This window comes from Nannobrachium achirus (genome assembly GCF_963921795.1).
Source record: "Nannobrachium achirus genome assembly, chromosome: 1".
NCBI lineage: Eukaryota > Metazoa > Chordata > Actinopteri > Myctophiformes > Myctophidae > Nannobrachium > Nannobrachium achirus.
The window spans coordinates 31950917-31962631 of NC_137810.1; the positions used below are offsets into that span (position 1 = coordinate 31950917).

At 40.9% G+C, this 11715-nt stretch overlaps 1 protein-coding gene across 1 annotated transcript; it reads left to right on the forward strand.

Annotated features, from left to right (window-relative positions):
- Window positions 1-9448: 9448 nt before the first annotated feature.
- On the forward strand, window positions 9449-11414 carry LOC308287112 (protein brambleberry-like; the record flags this gene model as incomplete). The annotated part of the gene is made up of 6 exons (XM_080728232.1): window positions 9449-9533; window positions 9631-9790; window positions 9905-9963; window positions 10052-10179; window positions 10282-10382; window positions 11348-11414. The coding sequence occupies 6 exons, from the start codon at window positions 9449-9451 to the stop codon at window positions 11412-11414; spliced, it is 600 nt and encodes a 199-aa protein (XP_080584358.1).
- Window positions 11415-11715: the final 301 nt, after the last annotated feature.

Here is an 11715-nt window from a genome sequence, read left to right on the forward strand (position 1 = left end):
TCAGTGGCCTATTGGTTTCAGTGTCTGCCCTGAGACTGGGAGATCCGGGTTCAAACCCGGGTCGTGTCATACCAAAGACTATCCACAAGTTTCCGCGGGAGTTTACTGGAGACTATCAGGACCAAACTTCCGGGTTTAACAGCAGACATACAAGCTCATGTCACGTCGCAGATGCAACCCGTTGTGAGCTTGTAAATCGGCGGCGGAACCTCGGTGCAGACGTTTGCGCAATGCACTATGGGGCGTAGGAAACTCGTGGATACAAAATGGGACCCAGTGCCTCCTGCTTGGCACTCAGCATCAAGGGTTGGATTGGGGCTAAGTCCCTGCGACATACTAGTGTCATGTCCAGGGGGTGTACTTGTACATCAAGCTGCCTCATGCTACATAAACAGGAGATAGGCTCCTGCCCTGTGAGACTCATGGCTCGGCCGAGTCATATGGTCTTCATGGCTTGGCAAGGCTTACTGTGTACAGTATCAAACTGGGTGAATAGTATCACAGTATTTTATGTCTGTTGCATATAGTATTTTGCATACATGTTGTGTAAAGGTCAATTTGTGCTTTTACCTATAACTCCCCCGATTAGTGTAAAACTTTGTATGCACACTTCCCAGAGGCCAAGGAAAAACCTGTGCCCTGCATTTTTCACATCTGCCACCAGAAGGCCGAAAACACATTCTTCGATATTACTCCTTCAGATTTGATCAGAAAATCACACAAATCAGTACACACAGTATCTCTACAGTGATGTAATCATGACGGATTTGTCCGATATCATATTCTATCTAATTGGCTAACATTGAATTCCAAGGTTTGCAGGATTGCTCCTTTTTGAACAAAATGTCTCAAATCATGAACGTAGCCTGCTATGCGTGTGAGATTTTGCACACACATTCCCACTAGGCCAAGGAACAGATGCCACCCTTCTCACATTGGCCTGTTATAGCGCCACCAGCGGGTCAACTTTAGCAAAACACATTTTTGGAACAAAATGCCTCAAATCCCGCATGCAGCGTACGATTGCCGTGAAAGGCCCAAGAACGCATGGCACCCTTTTCACTTTGGCCTATTATAGAGTCACCACTAGGCCAAAAAAACCTACCTGACCTGCCGGAGTCCTGTTCGGAAGAACACTGCTTCTAGTTTTTCTTTGATGTCTTCTTTGCTTTCCCTTGATGCCTTTTTGCTTTCCTGCTTTTTATGCCTTGGCCACTTTATCGCTGCTTGCAGCTATATTTAGTGGCCAAGGCCACGAAGTGGCAAATGGCCACTCATTGATATTGGACTTCATCATCATTAGTGGCCAAGGCCACGAAGTGGCAAAAGGCCACTTATTGATATTGGACTTCAGCACTATTATTAGTGGCCAAGGCCACAAAGTGGCAAATGGCCACTCATTGATATTGGACTTCATCATTACTATTATTAGTGGCCAAGGCCACGAAGTGGCAAATGGCCACTCATTGATATTGGACTTCATCATTATTATTCTTCCGCCACTTTTTCTCTAGCGGCTAGACCGTGCAGTCGCTTTTTACGAAACTCGGCAGTATGGCAGAGGACTATGCCAAACGGCTAAAACGCGAAGCTCGCAACAATCGGCCAAAGGGTGCCGCTGTAGGAAGCCTTTGAAAAATGCCAACTTTGAACATATAAAGCTCATGCTCTGTGTCAGATCCAGCCATGAAACCTGTATACACTTATGCGTCTCCTCATGCCGAACAACTTTTACACTCTGACTTTTGACCTCTGACCTTTACTTCTCCCACAATTTTGAATTATATGAAAAACAGTCAAAATCTATCTCCTCCTGGGATTTTCGCGTAGCGTGCGCGAAACTTTTTTTTACATGAACTTTGGACCAATACGGTCAGATCTGTCTCGGCAGATTTTTTTTAAAGTGAAACATTATTTTTTAATAATTCACTGTATATTGCAGTTTCATGCAAATTATTCTTCTGCCTCTAAATCATACATGCAATGTGACACGTTCATGGCATTTGGCAAATATGTAGAGGGTTAGTCCAAATATCACTGAAAGCAATCTTACTCCAATTGGCCAAAGGGGGGCGCTATACGAAGCGTTTGAAAACTCAAACTTTAAAGGGGCATAAGTCATGCCTCGTTTAGTTTGAAGACATGCAACTTGCTTACACGCGTGCCTTGACTCAAGCAGAAGACATCTGTGTCTTTGTTAAGTAAGCTCCGCCCTTTGATTTTCCGCCATTTTGAGCAGTTTGTAAAACGCTTAAACCCGCTTTTATTCCGGAATTATCGCTTCACGTGCATGGAACTTTTTTTACATTAACTTTGGACCAATATCTAAAGATCTGTCAGATCGGATTTTTTAAAAATTGAAACATGCTTTTTTAATAATGCAATCAATATTGCAAGTTTTATGCAAATTATTCTTCTGCCTCTAAAACATACATGCAAAGTAAAATTTTCATGATGAACTACTGTAGAGGGTTAGTCCAAATATCACTGAAACCAATCTTACCCCAATTGGCCAAAGGGGGGCGCTATATCATTTTGAAAGAAGGCGTCAAGTACATTACACGAAACTTTTTTTTTTTTAAATGACAGGTCCATTATGTGTGACTGCCGTAGTGTAGTGGTCAGTGCCTGTGCCTGATATACGGATAGTTGTGATAGTAAGGGGAACATAAGAAAATCTGCGAAGTAAATTGTTACCAAGAAATTTCTTCACCAATGTGTTTCTAAAGGTGTGTAATAATATGTACTAAAAGGTTGAAATTCAACTCCCTGGGGAAACCTCATAAAAAATGATTTGTGTTTGTGTCCCATTATAATTTACAAAATAAATCTGCTTTAAGTAACATGTGAGGGGTCAAACTAGGGTTTTTTCATGATGCTGAATCCATTGCAAGCATTTGTTTTGCACAAAAAAACATTCCATGGGCGACAAATGGCCCCCACAAAACGGTGAAAAGTGATGATTCACCACTAAACCATCGTTTTGTGGGTCCAATTTTAGCCCAAGGAATGTTTTTCGAGCAAAACAAATGCTTGCAATGGATTCAGCATCATGAAAAACCCCTAGTTAGACCCCTCACATGCTACTTAAAGCAGATTTATTTTTGTATTTTTATCCTGTATAGTAAATTAATGGGACACAAACACAAATCCGTTTTTTATGAGGTTTCCCCCGGGAGTTGAATTTCAACCTTTTAGTACATATTATTACACACCTTTAGAAACACATTGGTGTAGAAATTTCTTGGTAACGATTTACTTCGCAGATTGGTCAAATATCTTATAAAATCCCCTTACTATGAGTTCAAACCCCACGTCGGGTTGAGTTGATGTTAACATCCTTGATGCCCATGGCATGTGCGTATGTCAAACTCTTTAATGTTGACACGTCTGATCAGAAGCGGCGATTACGGTGGGCAGTGTGGGCAAGTGCCCAGAGGCGCCAAGCCACCGGGGGCGCCGAACCGTGCGGTGTGCTGAGCGCCTCACAGTAAAATACATTTCTACTAATTACCCATCAACCCATGTGTCGGCAGTGTGTCATAAGGACCGATTGAAAATGACACGGCAGTTCATTAATATCACCGCAAATCCCTCTCTCTCTCTCTCTTTCTCAATGTCTCTCTCTCTCTCTCTCTCTCTCTCTCTCTCTCTCTCTCTCTCTCTCTCTCTCTCTCTCTCTCTCTCTCTCTCTCTCTCTCCCTCATCACTCTCACATGCACGTTAGTTTGGTTGCACAAAAACACACGGGTTAAGCTACACTTTTTCCTGTTAATAATAACCTATGTGAAATAAGCTGCATTGGGAGATACGCGGCAGACACTTTATTGTGAAGGTAAGACAGGAAATGATAGTTGTTGCTGGGTTGGCCCTAGTTGTCGGTTTGTTATGATGTCGCTAAAGTCTGTGAGCTGCATTGGTTTGGAATACCCCGCGCAGTTTAAGTTATACATGAATGGACAGTCAAAATAAGTTGTATTATCAGAACTGTTTAGCCTACATTAATTTGCGAACGGGGCGCTGGGGGGAGAGAGAAGACAGCAGTCCATTTCAGCGTCATCTTGCAACGTGCACCCACGGGAATCATGGAAGACACGCAGGACAACTAACAACCCATATAAAACAAACTTTATACACTCGATTGACGTTCTTTATGAGGAGATGTTATGGAAACTGTACGAGATCACCACCAAAGCCTTTACAACCTTCCCAAAGTTGCATAGAGATGCATGGACATCGTGACCACTCGACCATAGCAGTGAGTAGTTTATAATTATCGGACTTTCTTTATCCTCCCCATTTAGACACTTACTGTAGCTGTGAAGTATAAAGTGATGGTTATTTCATTTTGAAGTAAATGTGTTATTTCATTTTCAAACAGTATAGTCTCTCTGTGTTGTTATTTAACCTTTCAGAAGCCCATTTGGGGTATGTACAGACGGGGGGGGGCCGGGGGGGGGGGGGGGGTGGACGGACATGGGGGGGGGGGGGGGCGCATCATAGGTACACTGCCCAGAGCGTCAGAGCCTGTTCCCCCGGGCCTGCGTCTGATCTAACTCCAGATCACGTTCATGTTTAAAATGAGCCCTTCTCTACCGGCCGTTTTTTTCTGTTATGAGTAAAAGAAAATATGATCACTCGAAAATGTCAGAAATACTCAGATTACATTTACTCAGATTGATTTCACCCCAAGCCTCCAAAATATATTAAAAAGAAAACAATAAAATCAAGGCACTCAGCCTACATAGAACTTTTTTTTTAAACAAACATGGTTAACAGATCCTGTGGCTGCCTAGTGTAGTGGTCAGGGAAATTGCCTTTCATGCAGAAGGTTGTTGGATCGAATCCCGCCAGGGTTTTATATAAGCATAAAACCATGACATTTGGTAGACTTTACAGTTTGGTTCCTTGAACAATGTCTGATATGGAGCCTTCCTAAAAATGTCCCCCAACCCCCCTTGATGTGTATTTTAATATCCGCCATTACTAAATAATGTATTTTGCATCATAAATCCTGAAACAAGCATTATAATACAAACTGTCATGTCTACACCTATGTTGTGATTTCCAAGGATTGCAATGATAACATGCACCAGCTCAGTGGCCTAGTGGTTTGAGTGTCTGCCCTGAGACTGGGAGATCCAGGTTCAAACCCGGGCCGCATCATACTAAAGATTCTAAAAAATGGGACCCAGTGTCTCCCTGCTTGAAACTCAGCATCAAGGGTTGGATTGGGAGTAACTCCCTGCGACATACTAGCGTCATGTCCAGGGGGTGTACTTGTACATCAAGCTGCCTTACGCTACAGAAACAGGAGATAGGCTCCTGCCCTATATGAGATTCATGGCCCGGCCGATTCATATGGTCTTCATAGCTCAGCAAGGCTTACTATGTACATCATCAAACTGTCCAGGTGCATAGTATCACAGTTTTGTATGTCTGTTGCATATAGGCCTACAGTCTTTTGCATATATGTTGTGTAGAGGCCAATTTGTGCTTTTACCTATAACCACCGATTAGTGTAAAACTTTGTATGCACACTTCCCAGAGGCCAAGGAAAAACCTGTGCCCTGCATTTTTCACATCTGCCATTTATAGCGCCACCAGAAGGCCGACTTACAGTATGTAAAACACATTCTTCGATATTACTCCTTCAGATTTTATCCGAAAATCACACAAATCAGTACACAGTATCTCTACAGTGATGTAATCATGACGGATTTGTCAGATATCATATTCTATCTAATTGGCTAACATTGAATTCCAAGGTTTGCAGGATTGCTCCTTTTTGAACAAAATGTCTCAAACGCAGCCTGCTGTGTGTGAGATTTTTTTTTGAGATTACATATTTAGCCACTTGTATGCATGCCCTCAACCACTGAAATAAGAATCTCTAAAACAATAGAAAGAAGTAAATTAAATCATTTTAACACTCATCTTTTATATTCTGTAATTACAATCTAAAATATGAACCCTTGTTGTAAAAAACTAAAGTTGTCCTTTAATCAACTCAATCACGTAGTTGTTGAAGCCCATTATGTAATTTTATGTCAACAAATAGAAAAGAAAAGATAAGAAAAGAAAAGAAAAGAAAAGAAAAGAAAAGAAAAGAAATTCAAGACGATGGTGAATTATATAGTTAATGCTATGAACGGCCCTATAAACTTTTTCAGCTCAACAGAACTTTGTATGGTGCATATTCTAAACAACACGAATACCAAAAGAACATTATCAAAGACTTTATTAGACTACATCAATGTGAATGAATAAAGCAAACTGCAAGGTATGAATGTAATATTAGCACAATCTCTGTAAAGCGCCAAAGGTACTATATGCACCTTTTACCATTTATTTACCATTTACACACATGTACAGTACACAAACACACACACACACACACACACACACACACACACACACACACACACACACACACACACACACACACAATAAGCTCAATTTTCCCTCAGGGATTAAAAGTATATCTCATCTCAGCTTGGTTGTCAAAACAGACAATAGGCCATATTATTAGTGGCTAGATAACTGGCACGGCAGCATTTAAAGGAACGCAGGAATGTTTTAGGGTGTAGCCTACAACCTGCAAGGCTCATAGCAAGTGCTTTTCCCAATACGATAATACCACAGAGTTAAATAAAAACTAAAAGGCGGGTGCCCCCGGTTGGGGGTTCTAATTTTGTTCCATGGTTAAGAGTCAAGCAACAGAATAAAACACTGTAAGAGAACATTCATTCCAAATCAATTCCCTCTTTGTCAAGTCCCACCCCATGTCGTTCTGTTACTAGGTGGGACAACAAAGCCAGGGAAGAATATTTTTCTAATGGAAGTGAAATCAATAGACCGTTTGTCAGCCTTCTGATTGGTCCCTGAGACTCCCTGACTGGCCAACCAGAAAAAATCATTCACTTTTTGCTATCGGGGGTGGAGTTTGTGCAGTGGAGAATGTTGCTTCAGGCTTTCAAAAACTGTCCGCACTGCGCGACACGGAGATCGGCCGGTACGGTGATAGCGACGGCAAGCGTCAAGCGATCTCGCTCATCATAACGAATAAGCTTCAACAAACTAGTTCACATGTACCTTATCAATGGTCTAAGAGTCACGATTGGGTACATATAATTTAAATGGGCAGAATTACGAAAAGCCAGCCTATTATGTGAGGAGAAACATTCTCTCTGTCCTCTTCCTAGTACCCAAGATGCAATGCGCTTCTCTTTCTATCTTTGATCCAGAGGATTAAACTAATTAAAACATTTATTTTTCGGGGGAAAACTACTGTTTTGCTATGTAATTACTGTACCTTTTTCTTCCCTTTTTATTAATATCACGTAGATGTGTTTTTTGTGGTACTTTATATAGCTGTAATGAGGCTATGAAGGGAAAAAAAATCGCATCCACTACCACTATAAAAGAATCTGCAAAGAGGATTCTGTCCCACTGGGATTAAACAAATTAAAACATATATTTTCGGGTAAATCCCCTGTTTTGCAATGTAACTACTGTACCTTTGTCTTCCCTTTTTATTAATATCACCTAGGTGTTTTTCCTTTGGTACTTTATATAGCTGTAATGAGGCTATGAAGGGGGGAAAAAATCCCATCCACTTCCACTATAAAAACAATCTGCCCAGGGTTAATGTCCCATCATAGTAACAGGGCAGAATGGGGCGGGATTTGCAAAAGGGTTTATTGTATCATGTTTGTTTATGGGTTGATTGTTGACCGTGCGTGCATTCCTTAATTCCCATGGCTTTACATGCATTGCGTGCATCGCAAACTGAAATGAGAGAGAGACAGAGAGTGGGGGAGCGGGCGAGCGAGTGAGAGAGAGAGAGGGGGGGGGGGGTGAGCGCAAGGGGAGAGAGTCCTATACAAATCATTGAGAGAGGGAATGGGTGATGGGTGTTTCTAAGTAATGAGCGCGAGGGGTGAGGGGGGGTTGAGAGGGGGGGGGGGTGAGCAAAGGGGAGGGAGTCCTATAATAGAGGTGTTTCTAATTTTTTTGGAATAGGGGTCCGTCGGAATAGCGGTGTTTCGGAATACGGGACCGTCCCCAATCAACTCAATCACGTAGGTGTTGACGTCCGTTATGTAATTTTATGTTAACAAATAGAAAAGAAAAGAAAAGAAAAGAAAAGAAATTCAAGACGATGGTGAATTATATAGTTAATTAATGCTATGAACGGCACTATAAACGTTTTCAGCTCAACAGAACTTTGTATGGTGAATATTCTAAACAACACGAATATCAAAAGAACATTATCAAAGACTTTATTAGACTACATCAATGTGAATGAATAAAGCAAACTGCAAGGTATGAATGTAATATTAGCACAATCTCTGTAAAGCGCCAAAGGCGCTATATGCACCTTTTACCATTTATTTACCATTTACACACATGTACAGTACACACACGCACACGCACACACACGCACACACACACACACACACACACACACCACTATCATCATATATATATATATATATATATATATATATATATTTTTTTTTTTTTTTTTTTTCTTGAAAACATTTTCTCCCTTTGACTTGAATGGGAAAATAGAAAAAAAAACTTTTCCCCAACTATTGTGATGACTGACATCATAGATGTCTGATGTCACAGACCACCTGAGATTGACAAAGTATGTCCAAAAATGGGCATTCCAAGATATGGGCTTATTGCGACGGTCGCATACTCTGAAGAACCGTGTCGCTTGAGTGTCCTTCCGTACCCCTGTGATGTCAGTGTGATGTCAGCGAGTTGTGACATCACTTCCTGTACGGGGCGGCTACACGAAATGTGGATAACACTATATATGGAGATAGTCCAGTCCATCATGTCATATGGGACTACCGTCATAGACAGTAGCCAAAAGAGAAGGATACACAAGACTAAGACAAAAAAAGGAGGAGGAGGATAAAGATACCAAAAGGAGAGAGAAGAAAGGGTGGATGAGGTACAATGTGTCTCAGAAAAGAAAAGGAGGTGGCAACGGGGGCGGCTAGATAAAGTTATTAGGCCTGGATCCGACTTTAAGTCGACGCACAGGATTCCAGAAGTGTAGCGCTTATTCGCTCTTGTATCAAACTGGTACTCGAAACGTTCTTAGAATTTAATATATATTTTCTAAAGTAAATATGGGGGCGGCTGTGAAAAAAAGAGAAGAATAAAAAAGAAAAAAAGGAGGAGGAGGATAAAGATACCAAAAGGAGAGAGAAGAAATGGTGGATGAGGTACAATGTGCGCGGTATCCTCCTTGTCAAGCTCGACGTTGGTCATTTGGACCTATACATGGAGAAATGGAGCGAACCTGTTTGGCCTAAACATGGAGATGTGGTACAGAATGACTCATATATGGGCATAAAAAGTATGTCATGTGACATCACTTCCTGTACAGACAGTCAGACAGACAGCCATTGACTCCGGCCTAACAATGGCTAATGCAGTGGCTGAGGTCAACCAGCAGCCAGCACTGGATCTCAAAAGCCTCAGCCTGTTGCTTCTTACTCTTTCTCTGGGTATGGACTTATATTGGAGATGGCTATGATTATATGATGAGGCAGTTTTTGTTTTGGGTTATTTTAATTATCTTAAGTATATGACATGCTTGCACAGGTCATTGGTGTGTGAATCAGCTGCTTTGGGCATACACTAACATCAAGGTGAAGCCAGCCAGCCTGCCCCCATGCAAAACTGTTGAAGCAGAGAAACATGTGGAAGCAGAGAAACATGATGTGCCTTCCTACCATCCATGTCAATCCTCTACACCAGAGAGGTAAGACTACAGATAACTCACTAGGGTTGGAGCAAGCATACAGGACAAAGCCACTGCCTGTTGGTTTTATCTGATAGTCTGCATCTTATTCCATCTCTATCTCTTCATCTTCAGAGATGAACCGGATGGATCCCTGGCACCTGACGATCTGCTGGATCAAGACAGTATCAATGGTGTGCATCATTGTTTTAATTTGGGGTGGCTTCCTTAACTGCATCATTTTCAAATGGCTTTGCCTCATATTTTTCTTGTTGTGTATAGGTGACATTCTCAAAGCAACACTGACTTTCTCCAATGGCCACCCAATACCGGAAGCCAAGTTTGTGCCAATAATGGGCACACCCAATCGATCCACACCAAAGTTCATAGGCCGACATAGCCAGTCTTTGGTGGGTGTTTGTGTGTACAATACAGTACTATACAGTATATATAGTTTATACAGTTATGTTTTGTCACTAATTTACTTGTTCCCCCTTCTCTCTCTGTTTAAGGCTCTCATGGAAGATGTGTACCTGAGGAACCTGGGAAGTGTTTTTGATGCAGAGGGTGAATTCCGAAGCTCAAGCCCTAACCAGTCTTTAGCCAGCAATGAGTTAGTTCTTTTGTTGTATCATCTGCTCAGATCTCTGTACTCTTTATTAGAAATAAATAAAATATTATCCTCTAGTATGTTTTCTTGTGGCTTTTAGACAAACCTCAACCGCTTCTTCACGTTTTCATGCTGGTAGAAGTGGTGGGAACAGTAGGACAATGGCAAATGCAGACCAAAACCTTTGCTAAAGGTTAGTCTGAATCCTAAAGCTAAAACCCCAGGAGCCCATTTGCGCTTATGACGTAATGTTTGAGTACATGTATTATGAATTGTTTTTATCTTTGTTGAATTGTTAATGTCTTGGAATGTACAGTTTTTATTAAAAGGTTTTTTTTATTGCTTTCGGTATTTGAACATGTTTGACAGATAACAGTCAAAAGCCTTGTTCACACTTATTTATTATGAAACCAACAGTTTTCAGCCTGATTATACTTTGTTGTACGACAGAGCATAAATTAAGCATTATAATATTGTGGAGAAAAGTCACAGCAGTCTGGGATAGGTCTCACACATCCATCCAAATGGGACGAGATCTTCTGTAATATACGTGAATTACTATTTTAACATTATGGGTAAGTTCAAAAGAAGTTATTGCAGTAGCCGTCAGCTCATCTTTGCATCCTTCGGAAATTACTTTTAGCTTTTTACTTCAGCTTGCAAGTTTAGAACTAGTTTCAACTTAGAACATACTTTAGACTAGAGGACACGTTCATCTAGCTGTAATAGACATTGGTAAAATACCCAATAAACATAATGTTGGACCCACAATCAATGTTAGCATTAATACATATAGATTTCATCATGACCATAAGTCATCATGTGGACCAACGTTTATTATTTCCAAGCTACTATTGGAAAGCATGACCGCCGACTTATCAGTCTGCTGTTGAATTCAAGTGTTTTCTGACTTTTCTGTGTATATTATATTGACACAAGCGGTCCAATAACAAATCCCTTTCTGACAGATTTGATTTAAACAGTGAGAAGTCATACTGGTACATGTACAGCATTCACAAGGCTCAGAGCCTCTGACGCTATCTACAGTACACTGTAAATAAGGTATTACGATGTTCTAGTATGTTGTATACTTGTTTTGAGGTTTGTGTGGAATTCCGTTTGTATTTTACGTATGGCAGAGCCATTAAAGCCAGTCTGTTCAGTGCCTTGTCTCCAATATGTTCTACCTGAAGTATACAAGTTAACCAACAACTGATTTTGATAGAAATTTATTTCCATATAAAATTCTTACAAAACTTGCATTAAAAGAACCCCTTTATCATGCTCCATAACCATGACAAAGCAGTGAAGACAAAAGTGAACCTAGGCATACTTT